The sequence below is a fragment of the Ceratotherium simum genome, chromosome 25 (assembly GCF_057802395.1).
Source record: "Ceratotherium simum simum isolate JZ-2026a chromosome 25, ASM5780239v1, whole genome shotgun sequence".
Lineage (NCBI taxonomy): Eukaryota > Metazoa > Chordata > Mammalia > Perissodactyla > Rhinocerotidae > Ceratotherium > Ceratotherium simum.
This window is the reverse complement of record NC_141924.1, coordinates 21,766,026-21,787,455: the sequence shown is the minus strand read 5'-3', so window position 1 is coordinate 21,787,455 and position 21,430 is coordinate 21,766,026. Positions and strand designations below refer to the sequence as shown.

The 21,430-nt window shown below is 36.9% G+C and overlaps 1 protein-coding gene across 9 annotated transcripts in view; it reads left to right on the top strand.

Annotated features, from left to right (window-relative positions):
- Nucleotides 1-21,430, top strand: part of MYBPC1 (myosin binding protein C1) — a 92,203-nt gene that overhangs the window by 46,850 nt on the left and 23,923 nt on the right. For all 9 annotated transcript variants that reach the window (XM_087449034.1, XM_087449038.1, XM_087449035.1 and 6 more), the window contains 10 exons: nt 1,546-1,712; nt 3,654-3,786; nt 5,659-5,783; nt 6,707-6,812; nt 7,758-7,924; nt 9,389-9,551; nt 10,513-10,619; nt 10,947-11,080; nt 19,409-19,565; nt 20,617-20,721. In XM_087449034.1, the coding sequence (XP_087305160.1) occupies nt 1,546-1,712; nt 3,654-3,786; nt 5,659-5,783; nt 6,707-6,812; nt 7,758-7,924; nt 9,389-9,551; nt 10,513-10,619; nt 10,947-11,080; nt 19,409-19,565; nt 20,617-20,721 (1,364 nt within the window). The remainder of the gene's footprint in view (nt 1-1,545; nt 1,713-3,653; nt 3,787-5,658; nt 5,784-6,706; nt 6,813-7,757; nt 7,925-9,388; nt 9,552-10,512; nt 10,620-10,946; nt 11,081-19,408; nt 19,566-20,616; nt 20,722-21,430) is intronic.

Genomic DNA, 21,430 nt, shown 5'->3' with positions numbered 1-21,430 from the left:
TTCCTATTAGTGTGGTCTAGTCCTTCCCACAAAGGTTACTGATGGACCAATGACCTCTCACTTCCTTCCATTTTTCAGATTTGCCTCAGCATCCTCCTCCACTGGGCAAAAAGACTTACATTACAATGGAAGTTAGATATTCAGAAGTCATCCTTGCCTAATGCCACCCTAAACTCTATGTTAATATTTATAGTCTCCTCCCCTTCACCATGATTACAATCCAGTATTTCCTCAAGAAACTCTAAAACAGGTGTAATTAATGTGACAATGCAAATATATGTAACCCATCATTTGCTAACATGATAGCATGAATCTCTTTTCACACTGATGTTTAAGATGTGTTGACGGTTTTCCTGGAAAATCATATCCAAACCAACATTATTCACAGTAAGTAGTCACTATAACATTTGCAAATTAACTTGATAAAAACAGTCAACTAAGCTTTAACAAAATCAGGACTATTTAGCCAGTGAAGGAAATCAATTTAAGTTATATTTTGCATTTACACTAAGGCTCTTTCCCTAAAGAGTGTTTATTCCTGAGTTTTGGTTTCATTTTTAGGTTTTAAAATAAAGGCAGACAAGTATACTTTATATCTTATGTTTTTTTAGTTATATATGTTCTTCATATGTTCTCTGTGTTCTTTAGTCAGTGATCAAAATTTGGGGTCATAATTTTGATAATTACCCTAAGTATTTATTTTCCCCTTGTTTATGGAACCCTTAACCATTTGCTTTACAGTTTAACATTTATTATATTTTTAAGATTCATACCCAACCTGCTTCCAAAAAAGTTGAAGACAGTACTTTAAGATGAAATATGAGAGAATTTTTGGCCTCATTCACCCTTTCCCTTGACAATTTAGGGGAAAAAAAATTCTTTTAAAAAGCATCTGTATCCACAAAAATCATATGAAAAACAAACAAAAAACTCTTCCTGGCAGTTTCAAATATTTTTTGTATAAAAAACAGCAAAAAATGGTTAGTGTACACGTTTACTAATATGGTCGAAAAATGTCATTTGCAAAATCCTAAGATTTGGAATACTATATTTCTACTGTCGCCATATATAGCTGAAGTGAGTATAGCAATGAAGGTAGAAAGAGAGCATTTTTCTTTCACAGACCAATATTTAAATCTTCTAGTTCTTAATCTGCTTTTCAAAATTATTTCAATACCCATGTCCTAGATGAAAACTGATGATAAGTCCCTCAAAATCTCACCTTCTATTTAGACTTTTCAGTTGAAAATAAGTGAAAAATATCTTCAGGATATTTCCTCATATCCTCCTCTCCTCCTAATATTGTGTTTTTAACTAGGAAAACGAGAGTGTCAACATAAGCGCACTTTTTCTGATCTTAACTAATCTGCAAATTTCCCTGAGCCTTCAAGCACAGCAAGTAGACTTTCTTCTCGGCTTTAATTAATCAGGCTTTAAACAAAGCTTTTAACACCGAACCGAAAAATCGGTACCACACTGCGACTTTCCTCGTCTGTAAGGGCCAGTGGGCAGCTACTAAACTACACACTGGTTCTCCCCGGTTAGGGAGGTGAAGCAGCAGGAGGAAGTACCCGAGGTAGACGTGTGGGAGCTGCTGAAAAATGCAAAACCCAGCGAGTACGAGAAGATCGCCTTCCAGTACGGCATCACCGACCTGCGCGGCATGCTCAAGCGGCTCAAGCGCATGCGCAGAGTGGAGAAGAAGAGCGCAGGTGGGTTGGTGGCCTGGCGGCGGGGACTGTTTCCTGTGCACGCGAAAGACGTGACCGTGAACCGCATCCCGTCATCCCTCTTATCTCCCGCTGGGTTTGGGGTGGGAGTAGGTGGGGTAAGATTTGCAGGGGTTACGTTTCTCTTGGTTACCTTTGCCTTCAGGTGAAGCAGCCCACTGCCCCGCACATCGCTGGCTATGCGGGTAGCGGACAGACAGCTACTGAAGGTTTAAGGCAACAGAAGAATTACGTTAGGGTACCACATACAACGTAAAATGGAGTATTGAATATTCCCGCTGTCACTGGGAATTTCCCAGTGGCCCGTTTCTCCAGCCTCCGCATTTCCCTCCCTCTCAAATTCTTGATTCTTATTTAGGCAGAGTAGATTCCATGTCTCTTTGTTTTACCATCATATTCTTCCAACCATTTGATGGGCTGTGGGAAATTCACTTCTCGCGCCCAACAAGATTCTCACAGTGTTTTGTAAAACAGCTGTGCTGCTCCCTGGGGATCTGAAATGGATGCAGTTTGTTGTGGTTTTAAATATCTTTTTTTAAAAAAAATACTTTGAGATGTTGAAATTTAAAATAAAATTTAAAAAAGAGAAATACATTTTAAATGGACCATTAGCTCTTCAAATTTCCTATACTTGGTCATTGTCAGTTATCGGTTTTATGACACATCAGGTTACTATATCAATCCTATTGTTTATTGTTAATGTCCAAGTAGAATTTAAAGAATCTTACCACATCTTTTTAAAAATCTGCCCTTATTTCTAACCTCTCTGTAAAGTGGTTGAGAGATGGCTTCAGAGAAATAATAAAAATGTTAATTTTGCTTTGTTGACATAACTCAGCCTTTCTCACCATCTCAGAACTCCTGGAGTTTTATTTCTGAGAGGTGTCTGAGACTGTATAGTCACACATGTGGATGCTAAGGAGTAGAGCCCCCTGACCTCTTTTCCCCTACACTGCTCTTTCTTATTTTTGTCACTTGGCTCTGAATTGATGTCTTCAGGTATACAGATAACTTGTTTTAAAGCTAGTGTTTATTTTATCTTGTTAAAATATGAGGAAGTGAGCTTGTTTAAGCAATAGTATAATCAAGTTGGACTGATGGAAATACAAGCATGACTACTTCACTAGCTATTCCACACTTATATGTATTTTCCAAACTGTCTAAATGACAATTATGATCTTTAAAATCAGAAAAAAATTATGAAATTTAAAAAAAAGAAGTTAACTATCTCTCTTTAGGACCTTCCAACGACAACATTTTTAAAAACTACTGTGTTTTATGTTATTTAAAATATTTTGAAATCCTGAGTTCCTAACTATATATGTAAGGCGTGTTTTAAACATGCCACTATTTGCACAAGTTTCCATAGTACAAAAATTTTGATAAGCCTACTATTTCAATTAGTCAAAGGCATTCAGTTTAATCTTATGAGTCATTGAATTTATCTCATAAATTTTATGATAAAAAACTATCTGCAGCATAGAAGAAGTACGAAGATAATACCAAGGATCCTGATAGTAATCATGCTAGGAGAATAAGCATGTTCTTCAAGTTGGATTTCATTTGGATGATTTATATTATACATCCCCTGAAGAATTAGGACAATCATTTTTAAAGCTTCCTCAATAATTCTTTTCTTACGTTTCTTCCAAAACATGTGGCTTCTCTTTAAATTTTTAAACTATTTTATTGTATATAAATTGACACAGAATTCTAAAATATAAAGGATAGTTTGGATGGTTCCTAATTTTTTTCTTCTCCGAGTCTCAATTTTTCATTTAGTTTTAGGTTTGCACACATATATTGACTATTTAAATTCATAGCATATATATATATATATATATATATATATATATATATATATATATATATATATATATACATACACACATTAACATAATTTTTGCTTCTTCTCTCTATCAGCTTTTGCAAGAATTCTTGATCCTGCATATCAGGTTGATAAAGGAGGCAGAGTAAGGTTTGTTGTGGAACTGGCAGATCCAAAGTTGGAAGTGAAATGGTATAAAAATGGTCAAGAAATTCGACCCAGTACAAAGTAAGTGGGCTTTGCAAATAATCAGTGATAACTATATAAATCAAACAGTAGTTTGACTTAATTTTCTGTGAATGAAAGCAGTTTTTAGTTTATAATGCAAAATCATATGGAGAGAGAGTAAAAACTTTTCATGTATTTTGGAACCATTAAAATTATAGTGTTATATAAATTAAACCTTGGGGGTTTTTTGTTTTTTCTTCTATAACTAGTCATTCTGTATTTTATCTGGCAACCCTAATCAATTTTTTTTTGAGGAAGATTGGCCCTGAGCTAACATCTGTTGCCAATCTTCCTCTTTTCTTCTTTTTGCTTCCCAAAGCCCCCAGTATGTAGTTGTATATCCTAGCTGTAGGGCCTTCTAGTTCTTCTGTGTGGGACACTGCCTCAGCATGGCTTCATGAGTGGTGAGTAGGTCCGCACCCAGGATCCGAGCCAGTGAACCCCGGGCCACCAAAGCAGAACTCGTGAACTTAACCGCTACACCACCAGGCTGGCCCCCTAAACCTTGTTTTATGTTTTAACTTTATACAAACTATTTCAGATGATTCCCAGTTATGGTTTTGTGTTGCTATAGGTTATATGTGATTATTTCAGAGCATTGCCAAGCTTCTCCCAATTTTTAAAATAAAATTCTGAAAAATTTTGAAATATGTATTTGATATACCAGCTGGGAATCACACTTTATAATTATATAACTTTTGTTTTTCCAGAATAGCATCTAAAGACTGTGTTTTATTATTTCTTGGCCCTCTCCCAAATGAAGGAGACAGACTAATCCCTGATGTCTGATGGTATCGCTAGTCTATTATGAAACTGCTTTACGGAGAGTCTTCTTAGCCTGAGAGATTTTCAACTCCAATATATTTTTTTAAGTTAACAGGAGCCATGTGCATATTTATAAAAGACTTTAATCCTGAAAATCTGTCACTTCTGTAGTACAATTAGGTGGTTTCCAAATTCTTGATGTGGTCATGCCTACAGAGTGACTGTGATGATAATGTTTATATCTGGTAAAAAAGGCGGCCTGAATTTACCAAAAACATAGTTTTACTTGATTATCTTTATCCAGACAATGTTGTTTAGTATTTTGTTCTTGAAGTGTTCAATTTGAGAATTTTCCAAATGAGAACTTTTTCTTTAGTCTGTTATAATGCCCTAATATACCCATCTATAATCCAGGTCACAGATGATTAAATTTGACCATCTTCTTTGCTATTTTTGTTTTCAAATACTCAAGTTCTTTCTTGGTAGATACTAATTGTGATATGATAAGACTAGTTCTTAAGCTCATTTAAGAGAATATCACATTGTATTACTACATTACTACATTAGTATATTGTTAGTGATTGTGTTCATACTATTGCTTAAATTGTATAATCATTTATTCACCCAACAAAATCTGTGTCACTGGGCTAGGCAAGTAGTAGAATCAATGAATCAATGAATAAGATCAAGTCTCTGCCCCTCTATAAAGTAATTGGTAAGGTAAATGAATTTTTAAAAATGTACGAAATTAAAAATCTCTCTGACAACCTCAGCCCTATTTTCCAACAATGGGTTAAAAAAATTTAAATAGCAATGTGAGTACTGATTTATATTTGAAATAAAAAACCTGACATAAAAGAAAATAATAACAAAAATTGAATATTATGTGTAAATATGCATATGTATTACATTATGTACTATAAAGATAAAAATTGATTTCATGTTTAATGTTTATTAAACTATGTAATATATGCTACATAATGGCAGATCAAAATGATATCCCTGACTTTCAAATATTACCAAATTACAAGCCAAATTTGCTGGCAATAAAGAAAAGAATAAAATCAAGTTCATGGAGTCTGTTTATCTTTCTCCTGTTTAAAACAGATACATCTTTGAGCATAAAGGATGCGAAAGAATCATGTTTATCAATAACTGTTTGCTAACAGATGATTCGGAGTATTATGTGACAGCTGGTGATGAGAAATGTTCCACTGAGCTCTTTGTGAGAGGTAAAGTGAAATCTCTTACTGTTTTCATCAAGAGCCAATGGCTCTCCTTCTCTTGGGGGTAATAATCAAAATGAAAGTGATGAGGTGACCTCTTGAGCTCCAGAACGCAGCTAGGAGTACCTCCAGAAATGGTTTAGCTTGGATGTTAGATTGGCTCTGCCTTGAAGCTTCTCTACACTTGCAATTATTGTGTATCGTAATTAATCTTCAGGTTTGTTGAAGACTAGAAAAGCCAAGGGGAGAAAAAAATTACTGAGTAAAAATGCCTTGTGGTTTTGACTGAAGCAAGCAATATTTTGCAATATAGTTATCTAGTGACAGCTTCTGCAACCCAACAAAGTCTATTGGGTAACCCTCATTTCACACATTCAGCTGATCACAAATAGATTTCTCTTGAAACCAGCTTTATTAGTAAAAGGGCATCAGTGGTTGGCACTGAGAATGCTGAAGACCATCATTTACTAAGACATTGTGAAAAGAGCTGGAGGGTGCCAATGAAGCCATGAATCACTTATTTTCTTTACAAGGCCCTCTGATTAAAACAACTCGGCAATTTCTATCATCCATCTAGAACCAGAATCAAAGAATGTTAGTGTTCTAGGTTCTCCTTCATCAGAAATGTCTGTTTGCCAAAATATCCTATTTGCCAAAAGAGGGATATTTGATACATTTTGTCTACTCTTTAGAACAATGATTTATTTAATTTGAAGAGTTCTGAGAAAATTGAGAAAACTCACCCAGGGTTGCCAGCTATTTATTTTGCCAAGAAAAATCATAAAAACCTCACCTACTATCTACCAACATCTAACTGTAGCTCTATGATGGATGATACTTTCTTACAGTTGGTTTTTCACCTGTGAACAAGGGTCATAAGGCAGGTTTTGGACATTTAATGATTCTGATTCTCCCTTTTTTCACTCTAGAGCCTCCAGTTTTGGTGACCAAACAGCTGGAAGATCTGAATGCTTACTGTGGGGAGAGAGTGGAATTAGAATGTGAGGTGTCTGAAGATGATGCCAATGTAAAATGGTAAATAGCTTTTCTGAGGTCTGTGCATTTTTAGTAGACAAAAAAAAAAAAACGTGCCTTCATAGTTTGGAGAACAGAAAATGGCTTTTACACATATGAAAAGAATCTCAACCTCGTTCGTGTTAGTAGAAATTGTAACTAAAACTATACTAAGATACCAGAGATTTTTTCACCTATGAAATTGAAAAACGACTCAGAAATCTATATTGGTGAGGACGTAGGGAAGTAGGTACTTACTAATAAATGGATGGCTCAGGATTACCCAGGTCTGTTTGACTCCAAAGTCCCTAGATGCTGTTAACCTCTACACCATGCTTACTCTCACTATGCCATACTGGCAACTTACATGAAAAATATACCTTTTGTTTTCATTTTATTCCTAGTCACTTTATTGTTATAGTAGCTCAGAAAAATATTTGGAACTGAGAATCATCAATTACTTTGTAAAATAAAACGTTTTTTTTTTGTCAGTTGGGAAGTGTTTCCTCAAGTTCTCTGTGAGAAACCTCAAAATTAAAGCTTAGAAGATTCAAAACCTTAAAATGAAATGCTTTGTTGAGAAGTATACTAAATTACATAGCAGGAATGTGTAGTAATTGGTACAGTTAATTGTTCATTCTAATCAGGAATTATAGCTATCTTTAAAATGTATTAAAACATTATTCTTACTAGTTTGTATCAAGAGCCCAAACATGGGTAATATCCATTCTTAGCATCTTCGTCTGATTGATCTTGAATGAAAAGAGGGGGTTTATATTCTTTTAATGTAATTTTCAGACAATACTTGTTACAATATTAATCCATTGTTAGATTGATTCCTACATACTTTAAGCCAACTCTTGAGTGTCTGGTATCTACAGTGGGATAAAGCAAAAAACAAGACCAACAAAGTCTGTCTCCTGAAGGGTCTTTTATGAAACTTTTGTATAATCTATTTTAACTCAGGTTTAAGAATGGTGAGGAGATCGTCCCTGGTCCAAAATCAAGATACCGAATTAAAGTTGAGGGCAAAAAACACATTTTGATCATAGAAGGAGCAACAAAGGCCGATGCTGCAGAATATTCTGTAATGACCACAGGAGGACAATCATCTGCTAAACTTAGCGTTGGCTGTAAGTCAGACTTCCTTGGATGTCTTCCACGTTGGCTTACTGATGGTGTTACATTTGTTAATTCAGTTTTAAGAAAGTCAATCTATTTGATTTCTACTTGTGGCAATTTTAAATATGTAAAGTTGGAATCCATTCTAGCTGAATGTCTATGTCATATCAATTAGAGACTCTGAGAAAGGAACCAATTACCCAGTTTGATAATAGAGCATCAATATTAGGAAGAAAGTATAAAAATCACCTGCCAGAGAATTTACCCAAATGGTTAAGAAATATTTGAATCCCAAAGCTATATAAATGGATGATAAATACTTAGATATGATATCAAATCCTGATAGTTTATTTAATCCATAGATTCATTAAATAAACATTCAACATTCTGAAACTACATTTGGGGTGACAAGTTACTCAAACTAATGGGGCTCAATCAGAATATTGTAAGAACTCATTTGCTAACAGGATTCAGAGGCATGAGAGAATTCATGTACTTCCCCAAATGCCTCCTGATAGTAGTCAGTTCTCAATGGCAGAATCTGTCCCTTCCAGTTAGCCATGAAATTTAAATAGCAAATCCCTCAGGAAGATTGGTAATACATGCAGAGCAGAAATCCCGCTTCCTTACCTCTTTGTTAGTCTGGTTGCGATTCATATGGTCATTGAATTATTCAGAAGTAACCCAATATATTCCCTATTTTTCATGGAATAGTGGCCATTTTAGTTTAATATCAAAAAAAGTTTTTCAACCATAGGCAGATCCTTATCTGATATTTGTATCCATTTAAAGCAATTACAGTCAGTTCTGCTATGATGCAACATATGTGTTTCTAAAAATCACTATGCTATCCAAAGTCATGCAATAAAAACCAAAGGGCTAATAGGGAAAGTGGAGTTATGTGCACAATACTCAAAAATTTTATCAGCAAAACAGTAAAAAAAAATTATAAGAACCTAATGAAAAGCAATAGCACAGTTGCACATGTTAAATGGTTAATAAATGCTACAATAAATATGATATTTTACCTTGAAAAAAGACCTGAAATTTGCTTGTGGAAGTGGTGTCAGAAGTGTTGCAGCTTGTGAGCTATTGTGAAGTGGTGGAAGGAGGTTATTTGAAATTGGACGGATGGTGGTAATCTCAGATGTGCGTGGGTGTGGCTCATATCACATGGATGAACTGGTAGCTGGTAGATGTTTGAGGTGTGTATGTGTTTTGTGCAGTCCTACCTGGGTCACCTCAGCAGGGTGTGGTTTTCTGGATTCACCTAGTTCTCTCATAAATGCAATCGTGCATAATCAAACATGAAATTTGTGTTATGTTTCAGTTGTTCCCTAACATATCAATTGGAAAAAATTCTCACTTTTAAAACAAGTGGTGTAGCAAAACTGACTGTATCATTGTTAAATGACACCATCTTGGCCTGTCTGGAGTTTGGATTTGGCATTTACAACTGTCTATAATTTCTGTAGTGAAACCCCTGAAGGTATTGACACCCTTGACCGATCAGACTGTAAAACTTGGAAATGAAATCTGCTTGAAGTGTGAAATCTCTGAAAACATACCAGGAAAATGGACTAAAAATGGCCTACCCGTTCAGGAGAGTGACCGTCTAAAGATTGTTCACAAAGGAAGGTAAACAAGCGAGGCAACCCATAAGCGAGGACTGGTCCTCATCTCCACTTTTCCCACTTCCTGAATTACATATTTGGTGAAGATATTTGGAGAGTAGTCATAGGGAGAGGATCTATTTCTGGTTCTTTGCTTCCAAATAGCAAGAACATGTGATTTCTCTGTTGAACATCGTGTCCTACCTGTGATCCTGAATCTGCTCCTCACAGCTGGTGCTCTGTCTGTTCAAAACCCATTGACTGATTCTTTCCATCTAAACTTGAAGTTAGAGGAATGATACTGAATTCTAGTTGAGGAACTGGTTGAAATGGACTAACTGTCCCTAACCAATAAGTGTCACATGACCTTTCCACAATTTTGGGGGAGGGCATAATGTCCTACAATCTAGCAAGCATCTAAGGCAAGGGATCTTAAGCTTGAATCATGGATCCTTAGGAGATCATGAATGAACTTCAAGGGGCTCCATAAGTCCCCTGAAATTGTAAGCAAATTCTGTGTGTACAAAAATACATGCTTTTCTCCAGAGAAAGGATCCATAGCCCCCATCAGATATTCCCTGGTTCATAACCCCAATAAAGTTAAGAACTATTGCTCTTGGTTTGACGTATAAAGCCAAAGTCAAGATTATTCTTGATAATTTCTTGAATCTTAAAGTATGGTATTAGTGAGATGTTATGTCTTAGCCTTTTTTAACCTATGAGATGAAAAAAGGAATAATAGACTCTCGCATATATAATAAGCAGGCTGTATTTGCAGAGATAATTTCATATACTCCAAAATGAATATTTAATGTGGATCAATAAATAGGATAATTAAGTCTTCACATTCATATTCTCTCTCTCTCTCTCTCTCCAGCCTGCACGAAATAAGTTAATCAGATAAAGGCCAGGTGTCTCTTCAGCTTGATTGTGTAAAATCTAAATCTTTGCAAACTCTCAGAAACATGTTTTTCTTGTTTCCTTAGAATCCACAAGTTAGTGATAGCCAATTCTCTCGTTGAAGATGAAGGTGATTATGTGTTTGCACCAGATGCCTACTCTATCACTCTGCCTGCCAAAGTTCATGTTATCGGTGAGTAGATAAAAGAAATCATTGCAGAGTTGTGTTCTTGTTTGTTTTGCTTACCTTGGAAATATACCATATTCAAAACTATGTGATATTTAAAGAAAAAATACATGAATTGGTACTAACCACTAATCATAATAGTTTATCCTTAAGAAGTTTTAAAATGAAGTAGTTTTGCAAGGTGCCAGGCACTGATTACTTTGACCCCTCTTATTTTCTTTTTGGCCAGATAACATATTGGTTACCACCAGTGTTTAGCACTAGCCAAGTACTAGCCCAGATATTGACACAGAAATGACTGTCTGATAACAAAGGCCATGTTTAATATTCCAGATCCTCCTAAGATCAACCTGGATGGTCTTGATGCTGACAATACAGTGACAGTAATAGCAGGAAACAAGCTTCGTCTTGAGATTCCTATCTCTGGAGAACCACCTCCTAAAGCCCTTTGGAGCCGAGCAGATAAGGTTTGTTCTACACACACACACACACACACACACACACACACACACGTGCACACACTGCTCATCCCGTTCCCTGCCTTCCACTAGTCAGATGAAAGAAGAAGGCAAATAAGTTTACAGGGGGACGTACAGATATAATTCCTTTGAGAAAGAAAGATAACTGATTTTCAGGCAAATCTAATAATCGTTCATTAACTTTCCATATTTCTGACTACTATGGGAGCAGGCATGTTTTTATGTGCAGTGAACAAGATCTCATCTTTCATTCTAATGGGTGTCAGAGAATGGGGTAAGAGAGGAACAGACAATGAATTATTAAATAAGTAAATAAACAAAATCACTGTGGATAGTAATAAGTGCTATGAAGATTAAAAAAAACAAACCAGGGTAATATGATTAGCAAGTGACAGTGTGGTGAATGAAAACAGCCTCTATAAATGACAACGAGGAACTCATCATGTTAAGACCAAAGGAAAGAGATTTCCGGGTAAAGGCAATGCAAGTGCAAAGAACAAGGGGGAGAGAATGAGCTTGATGTGTTGGAGGAATAGAAACAAAGCCAGTGTGGCTGGCGCAGAGTGAGTGAGGAGGAGAATAATAAATAAGGTTGGAGTGGTAGAGTAGTGCCAGCTCAAGTGTGACTCTGTGGCTTCCTATATAAACTGTTTAATGGGCAGTAAAACTATTCCATGTTATAATTATAGATACATGTCATTATAGATTTGTCAAAACTCATAGAATGTACAACACCAAGAGGGAACTCTAACGCAAGCTATGGACTTTGGGTGATAATGATGTGTCAATGTAGGTTCCTCAATTGTAACAAAAGTACTGCTCTGATGAGGATGTCAGTAGTGGGGAAGGTTGTGCATGTGTGGGGATAGAGATTATAGGAGAACTCTCTGTACTTTCAATTAAATTCTGCAATGAACCTAGGTCTGCTCTAAAAAATAATTTATTAATAAAAAAATAATTGGAGAGTGTTTCCTCCTTTTCTATTTTCTGGAGTGAAAAAAAAAAGAGCATCATTGAGCTACGGGAAGACTTTAAGCGGTCAAATATATGTGTAATTGGAGTCTCCAAAGAGGGGAATAGAAAAATATTTAAAGAAATAATGGCCAGGGCCGGCCCCATGGCTTATCGGTTAAGTGCGCGCACCCCGCTGCTGGCGGCCCGGGTTCGGGTCCCGGACGCGCACCGACGCACCGCTTCTCTGGCCATGCTGAGGCCACGTCCCACATACAGCAACTAGAAGGCTGTGCAACTATGACATAACAACTATCTACTGGGGCTTTGGGGGAAAAAAATAAATAAATAAAAATTAAAAAAAAAAAAAAGAAAGAATGGCCAAAAATCTTTCAAATTTGATAAAAACTATCAAATTGCAGACACAAGAAGCTCGATAAAACCCAAGCACAAGGAGCATTAAGAAAACTACACCAGGGCCGGCCCTGTGGCTTAGCGGTTAAGTGCTCGCGCTTCGCTACTGGCGGCCCGGGTTCGGATCCTGGGCGCGCACCAACGCACTGCTTCTCCGGCCATGCTGAGGCCGCATCCCACATACAGCAACTAGAAGGATGTGCAACTATGACATACAACTATCTACTGGGGCTTTGGGGGGAAAAAAAAAGGAGGAGGATTAGCAATAGATGTTAGCTCAGAGCTGGTCTTCCTCAGCAGAAAGAGGAGGATTAGCATGGATGTTAGCTCAGGGCTGATCTTCCTCACAAAACATAAATAAATAAATATTTATAAAAAAAAAAAGAAAACTACACCAAGACCCATCATAATCAAATTGCTCAAAACCAGTGATTAAAAAAAATCTTAAAAGTAGACAGAGGAAAAGATCACATTAAATAGACGAGAACAAAGGAAAGGATGACAGCAGATTTCTCTGGAAGCAAGGAAAATGAGAAGACAGTGGAGCAACATCTTTAAAGAAAAAACCTGTCAAGGACTATCTGACAGTGGCTCCAAGAAAGCAAAAGGACCTTCAGGACCGGTTCCCTCTGTTTTTGTCTGCAGTGACAGGGCTTCTTATTGTTGCTATAGAAGTTGGTGTTTACATGCTTTGTTTTGAATGAGGAGGCTACAGAGCCAGAGCAGTGCAGGCCGCATATTTCCAGGTCAGCTCAGGAGAGGTGACCCCACTGGGTGGTGGTTCTTCTCACACCCTTTGCCCCTCACATTCCTCTTGACCCCTGCAGGGGCTCCTTCCTCTGTGACTTCAGATCCATCACCACCCTGCACCCCCACCCATGTGTATCTGCAAGGGCACCCCTGCAAGGCTGGTCACTCAGACCACTGACAGATGGTGATGCTGGGCGTTAGCAAGACACAAACTGCAAAGACTCCCAGGGAGAGGGAAGGTCAGTTCAACACGCCCAGGGCAGGTGTGTCCAGATGAGGACACGGCACAGGGCTATGTGTGAAGTTCAGAAACTGTGGTGAGAAATCATGTCTCTTAGGGAAATGCAAGTCAAAACTACAGTGAGGGCCGGCCCCATGGCTTAGCGGTTAAGTGCTCGCGCTCCGCTGCTGGCGGCCCGGGTTCAGATCCCGGGCGCGCACCAACATACCGCTTCTCTGGCCATGCTGAGGCCGTGTCCCACATACAGCAACTAGAAGGATGTGCAGCTTTGACAGACAACTATCTACTGGGGCTTTGGGGGAAAAATAATAAATAAATAAAATTATAAAAAAAAAAAAAACTACAGTGAGATGCCACCTCACACCCAATAGGATGGCTACTTTCAACAAAACAGAAAATAAGAAGTGTTGGCAGGAATGTGGAGAAATTGGAACACTTATGTCCTGTTGGTGGGAATGTAAAATGGTACAGCTCCTTTGGAAAACCGTATAATGATTCCTCAAAAAATTAAACATAGAAATACAATATGATCCAGTAATTCCACTTCTGGGTATATATACCAAAAAGATTTGAAAGCAGAAACTCAAAGAGATGTTTGTAAACCCATGTTCATAGCAGCATTACTCACAACAGCTAAAACATAAAAGCAACCCAAGTGTCCATTGGTGGATGAACGGTTAAGCGGAAGATGGTAGATCCAAACAATGGAATATTATTCAGCCTTAAAAAGGAAAGAAATTCTGCCATATGCTACAATGTGGATTAACCTTGAGGACATGAGGCTAAGTGAAATAATCCCATCACAAAAAGACAAATACTGTATGATTCCACTTGTATGAGGTACTTAGTCAAAATCATAGAGACAGAAAGTGTAATGGTGGTTGCCAGGGGCTGGGGGAGGGGAGGATGGGGAGTTAGAGTTTAATAGTTTTATTTAAGTTTTACAAGGTAATATGAGTTATGGAGATAGATACTGGTGATGACTGAAGAACAATGTGAATGTATTTAATACCACAGACCTGCACACTTAAAAATGGTGAAGATGGTAAATTTTGTTACATGGATTTTACCGCAATAATAAAAAGAAAGAAAAAAAAAAGAAAAAGAAAAAACCTGTCAACCTAGAATTCTATATTCAGTAGAAATAATTTTCAGAAATGAAGGCAAAATAAAATTATTTTCAAATATACAAAGCTGAAAGAAATCATCACCAGCAGACCTGCATTATAAGAAATGCTAAGAGAGGGGCCAGCCCTGTGGCATAGCAGTTAAGTTTGTGCACTCCGCTTTGGCAGCCCGGGGTTCGCCAGTTTGGATCCTGGGTGCAGACCTTCTCACCTCTCATCAAGCCATGTTGAGGCAGCGTCCCACATAGAGCAAGTAAAAGGATGTACAACTATGACATACAACTATCTACTGGGGCTTTGGGGAGAAAAAAGGAAAAAAGGAGCAAGATGGGCAATAGATGTTAGCTTAGGGCCAATCTTTCACAAAAAAAAAAAAAGAAAGAAAGAAATGCTAAGAGAAGTCCTTAAGTTAGAAGAAAAATGATGCCAGATGGAAACATTTTAACAAAAGAAGAAAGAGCATCAGAAATGGTAACTACATGGATAAACATATAAGAGTTTTTTCTTATTATTTAAATCTCTTAAAAAGATAATTGTTTAAACAAAAAGAATAACAATGCACTGTGGGGTTTATAACATAAATGTAAGTAAAATTTTTGACAATAAAAACATAAGGTCAAGAGGAAAGAAATGGAAGTAAGGACTGGGAGGGGTGAAATGAAAGTATGCTATTGTAAGTTTCTTTTGCTATACATGAATTATTATAAGATCACATGAAGATAGACTGTAAAAAGTTAAGGATGTATACTATATACTCCAAAGGAACTATTAAAATAATAAAACAGAGTTGTAGCTAATAAGCCAACAAAGGACATAAAATGGAATCACAAAAGATATTTAATTTATCCAAAAGAAGGCAGAAAAAGAGGCACAAAGAAAAGATGGGACAAGTAGAAAACAAATAGCAAGATGATAGAATTGCAAAGAGAAATAGATAAATTATAGATTTCAGTGCTCTTCTCTCAATAGTTTATAGAACAAGAAGACAGACAAGCAGTAAGGATATAGAAGATTTGAACAATACTGTCAACCATCTTGATCTAGTTGACATTTGTAGAACATTCCTTTGAATAAAGCAGAATGGGCATTGTTTTAAAATGCCCACGGGAAACTTACCAAGATAGACCATTAATAAGTCTCAATAAATATAAAAAGATTCAAGTCATGCAAAGTATGTTCTCTGATCACAAGGGAATTAATTAGAAATCAATAACAGAACGATATCTGGAAAATTTCCAAGTAACATTTTTCTAAATAACTCATGGATCAAAGAAGTAATCACAGAGAAATTAGGAAATATTTATGAACACATCACATATCAGAATTTACAAAATGCCACTAAATCAGTACTAAATGGTCATATATCTATTAAAGAAATGGAATTTGTAGTTAAAAACCTTTCACAGGGGGCTGGCCCCATGGCATAGCGGTTAAGTGTGCGCGCTCAGCTGCTGGTGGCCCGGGTTCAGATCCCAGGTGCGCACTGAGGCACCACTTGTCAGTCCATGCTGTGGCAGCGTCCCATATAAAGTGGAGGAAGATGGGCACAGATGTTAGCCCAGGGCCAGTCTTCCTCAGCAAAAAGAGGAGGATTGGCATGGATGTTAGCTCAGGGCTGATCTTCCTCACAAAAAAAAGAAACCTTTCCTAAAGAAAATTCCAGGTCTAGATGGCTTTATTGGAGAGTTCTACCAAACATTTAAGAAAAAAATAATGCCAGTCCTACACAAACTCATCCATAAAATCAAAGAAAAGAGAATAGGTGTATTTTCCAACTCATTTTTGAAGGCCAGTATTCAAAACTATAAAAAGACATTACAAGAAGAGAAAACTACAAACCAATGTTACTCATGAACATAGATGAAAAAGTTGTAAACAAAATTTAGCAAATCAAATCCAACAATTTATAAAGGAAATAATACATTATGAGCAAATGGGTTTTATCCCAGGAATGCAAAGCCTGGTTAACATTTGAAAATCAATTAATATAATTCACCATATTAAAAAACTAGGGGAAAAAATACCATCATCTCAATAGACACAGAAAAATGTTTGACGAAATTCAACATCCATTGCTAATAAAAAATCTCTCAGCAAACTAGGAAGTGAAAGACTAAACGTTTTCCCCCTAAGATCGGGAACAAAAGAGAGAAAATGTCCACTCTCACCGTTTTTATTTAACATTATACTGAAGGTTCTAGCCCAGACAATCAGACAAGAAAAAGAAATTAAAGACATCCATATTGGAAAGGAAGAAGTAGAATTGTCTTTATTTGCAGATGACATAATCATCAATGTAGAAAATCCATTGTAATCTACAAAAAAATCTACTAGAACAAATGGTCACAGTAGCGTTATTTGTAATAACCAAAAGCTGAAAACAACACAAAGGCCCACCAACAGGTGAATGGATAAATAGATTGTAGGATATTCACACAATGGAATACTACTCAGCAATAAAAAGGAATGAATTACTAATATATGCAACAACTCGGATGAATCTCAAAATAATTATGATGAGTGAAAGAACAAAAAAAAAGAGTATTTTTTTAAATCCATTAAAAAGAAAACCTGACAATACCAAATGCTGGCAACGATATGGAACAATTAAAGTCTCATACAGCACTGGTGGCAATGCAAAATGGTATATCCACTTTGAAAAACAGTTTGGTAGTTTTTTATAAAATTAACCATGCACTTACCATACAACTCTACAATGCTAATCCTAGGTATTCACCCAAAAGAAATGATGACACAAAAACCTGAATGTTTATAGCAGCTTTATTTATAATTGTCGAAACTTGGAAATAACACACAAGTCCAATTGTACATACGTGCAGTTTGTACATACGTAAACCGTCTGCACATGGACTATACCATGGAATACTACTCAGCAATAAAAAGGAATGTACTAGTAATACACATAACAACATGGATGAATCCAAAAAGCATCATGTTAACTAAAAGAAAAATTCAAAAGGTTACATACTGTTAGACTCCATTTATATGACATTCTGTAAAAGGGAAAACTATAGGAACAGATAAGAGACCAGTGGTTACCAGGGATCAGGGTGTGGGGTGAGTGAGTTTACTGTCAAGGAACATCTGGACACCATTGGAGGTAATGGAAATGGTCTGTATCTTAATTGTGGTGGGGGGTACACAATCATATAAATTTGTCAAAATTCACAGAACTGTATATCTAAAAAGTGTGAATTTTACTCTGTGTAAATTATAGCACAACAAACAAAATAAAATATAGGAAACTAAAGAAGATAGTGTAGCACCACCCTAAGTAAATATTTTTCTTTTCACAGTGAAAAAAAAGCAGAACATCTTTTATAATCTTAAGACTAAAAGTTGGCAAATATGAGGAAATTTTATTCTGTTATAAAATAGAGGAATTATGAAAACTATTTCAGATATTATTACCATTGTCACAATCTTATGTTATTGAAGACATATGTGTCCTAATCCTATAGAAGATATGACTTGGGAATCAGAAAAATGTAATGCTGCTTGAAATTTCTGGTTTAAGAAAGAAGTAAAGGAAAAGAAGATGATGATGGAAGAGGAGGAAGAGGAAAGGGGAAGGAGGAGGCTGAGAAAATAAAAGAAGGAAAATATAATAGAAGGCTCAACCTCATTACCTCATTCTGTCTTTGCTTTGGGAATTAGATGTTCATTCTTCCACGTCCTATTGGAAGGGAAAAATCAATACTCAACAACCTGTATGGAAAATTGGCATCACAGCCTTCCTCAAACCTTTTCAATATTTTTAAGTTTTCAAGACTTCTAAAGAAATGAACAATTCATGATTTAGTGTCTGATACGAGTTTAAGTATTTCTGATTTCATATACAAAGAGACTCCTCTCCTAGAATGATGTGTCTGCACTCATGTTTTTAGTCCTCCAACTTTTTCTTTGGTGAATTAATGGTTAGTGGGCTTTGGAGTCAAATCTCAATTCTACCACTTCTTAGCCATGTGGCCTTGGGCCACAGTTTTCTCATATGTAAGAGGCGTGATGATATAGTAGTCCCCCCTTATCCACGGCTTCACTTTCCATGGTTTCAGTTAGCCGTGGTCAACTGTGGTCTGAAAATATTAAATGGAAAATTCCAGAAATAAACAATTCACAAATTTTAAATTGTGTGCCATTCTGAGTAGCGTGATGAAATCTCGCACTGTCCTACTCTGTCCTGCCTGGGATGTGAATCATCCCTTTGTCCAGCGGATCCATGCTGTATATGCTACCTGCCAGGTGGTCACTTAGCTGCCTTGGTTATCAGATCGACCATTGCAGTATCGCAGTGCTGGTGTTCAAGTAACCCTTATATTACTTAATATTGGCCCCAAGGTGCAAGGGTAGTGATGCCGGCAATTCGGATACGCCAAAGAGAAGACATAAAGTGCTTCCTTTAAGTGAAAAGGTGAAAGTCTAGACTTAATAAGGAAAAGAAAAGCAATTGTATGCAGAGGTTGCTCAGATCCTTGGTAAGAACAGATATTCTATCCATGAAATTGTGAAGAAGGAAAAAGAAATTCATGCTGATTTTGCTGTCACACCTCAAATATGTATGTATAGGAAAAAACATAGTATACACAGGGCTTGGTACTATCTGCGGTTTCAGGCATCCACTGGGGGTCTTGGAACATATCCCCCGCAGATAAGGGGAGACTACGTTACCTTTGTCTTTAGAGTTAATGGAGGATTAAACTAAGAACATTTATTTTAGGCGTTAGCACCACGTCCAGCTTAAATTATAAGGCGGTTTGGAATTGTCCTTGTTGCTGTATAGGTCATGCCACGTTTTGTTTCTTTCCTCCTTAGGCTATTATGGAGGGTGGCCGGATAAGGGCAGAATCTTATCCTGACAGCAGCACTCTGGTTATTGACGTAGCAGAAAAAGACGACTCTGGTGTTTACCACATAAATCTGAAGAATGAGGCTGGAGAAGCACACGCAGCCATCAAGATTAAAGTTGTGGGTAAGTCTCCTGGGTCAACAAACTTCTAGAATCAAGTTGACATGTCTAGATCCAGACTTTGCCAGCTCTTGGTTCTCTCAGCTATTCTGGGTAGCAGCAAAGAGAAACACAGAGTAGCTGGATTTTATGAATCACGTCTCTCCTTTTCTACCTTTGCCACTTCTTTTCTTTCCTTTCCTTCTCGTTTCTTCCCTTCCATTTTCTTTCTCTTCTTTTTTCTTGCCTAGAGGACTTATTTCAAGAATGAGTGGCAAAGGTGAGCCATTTTGGGTTTCTGGTCATTAGCTCTTCACATTCATACGCCCTTTCAGTGCCCTCTAAAGTCACTGACACACAATTGCTAAATAATTTCCCACATCGCAATCATTGTAGAAAAGTAAGATCCACTTTGGTCCGTAGATGACCATCCAAGTGCATTTTGCCTAAGCCTGAAACTAAGGGAAATGAATCTAGCAGATTATTGGTGGTCCAAGGTCTCACGGTCTCTTCATCTCACTTTAGTTTTCCCTTAAGAATCATGTTTCAAATTGACCAAAAACTAAGGTCACTTTATCAGGCACTGAACTGTATTTACAAGATGTGGTAACTTGCCATTTTTGACTTGGATTTCTACCAGTCAACATCTTGAATCTTCCAACTGATGCAAAATTTACAATAATCAGTCCTTGATTCAGTTCCGCTGAAAGTTCACTTTGTAGTTAAAAAAAAAATCATATCCGACATTCAGGCAATAATTTCTCAGTTACCATTTTCAAGCTAAAGAACAAGAGTCTTAGGTTCCATGTGGGGCCTGTTCTCTAATGTTATGACACTAGTTTAAAGGAATTTGATTTTTATTTTTATTAGGCTCACCTTCCCTTATCTCATATGGAGCATAACTTTTTGCCCAAATTAGTTACTAAGTGCATTTCAGTAAACATGCAAAAGTACTCAGAAACAAGACCATTTCTGTGATTATCACCAAAAAATATATGTTCCAATTAACATTTTTCTTTGCATTCTCTCTCTGTCTTATTTTATTTTACTTCATTCTATTTTTTGTTTGCTACAGACATCCCTGATCCTCCAGTGGCACCGTCTGTGACAGATGTGGGAGATGATTGGTGCATCATGAACTGGGACCCTCCTGCCTACGATGGAGGGTCCCCAATTTTAGGTAACTGCATGTTGGTCAGTCTGTGGAACTGCCAGTGGAATTGGTGTCCTCTTTATGCACATTAGTACACAGTACATTTTAAAAATATTGCATTTAAAAGAAAACCTTTTATACGTGACTTTTTTTTTTTTTAAAGATTTTATTTATTTTTCCCCCCCAAATCCCCAGTAGATAGTTGTATGTCATAGCTGCACATTCTTCTAGTTGCTGTATGTGGGACGCGGCCTCAGCGTGGCCGGAGAAGCGGTGTGTCAGTGCGCGCCCAGGATCTGAACCCGGGCTGCCAGCAGCAGAGCGCACGCACTTAACCACTAAGCCACGGGGCCGGCCCTATACGTGACTTTAAATATCCATTCAAATTGAAATATATTTGGGGATGCTCTGTAAGTACTTGAGATTTAAATAGCTCTGATGAATCTCATCTGACTGCCTGTTCTCTTTTTTGTTTGATATTTATATTTAATATCTAATTTTGACAACTGTAAGTCTAACTTCAAACTGTTCTAGTTAGTAAATGTCTAGTTCCATAGAATTATGTCTATGAAGAAATTTCTTTTAGAGTTAAATACTTAGAAGAATTTACTTCCCCTATGGAACAAGAATTTTTTCTACTGACTAATAATGAAACTCACAAAACCGGTCATCTCCCCCTTCTTACCTACACTGCTGGGACTCAGAGCCAAATCTGTTGCTCAACTATAGCAACTGT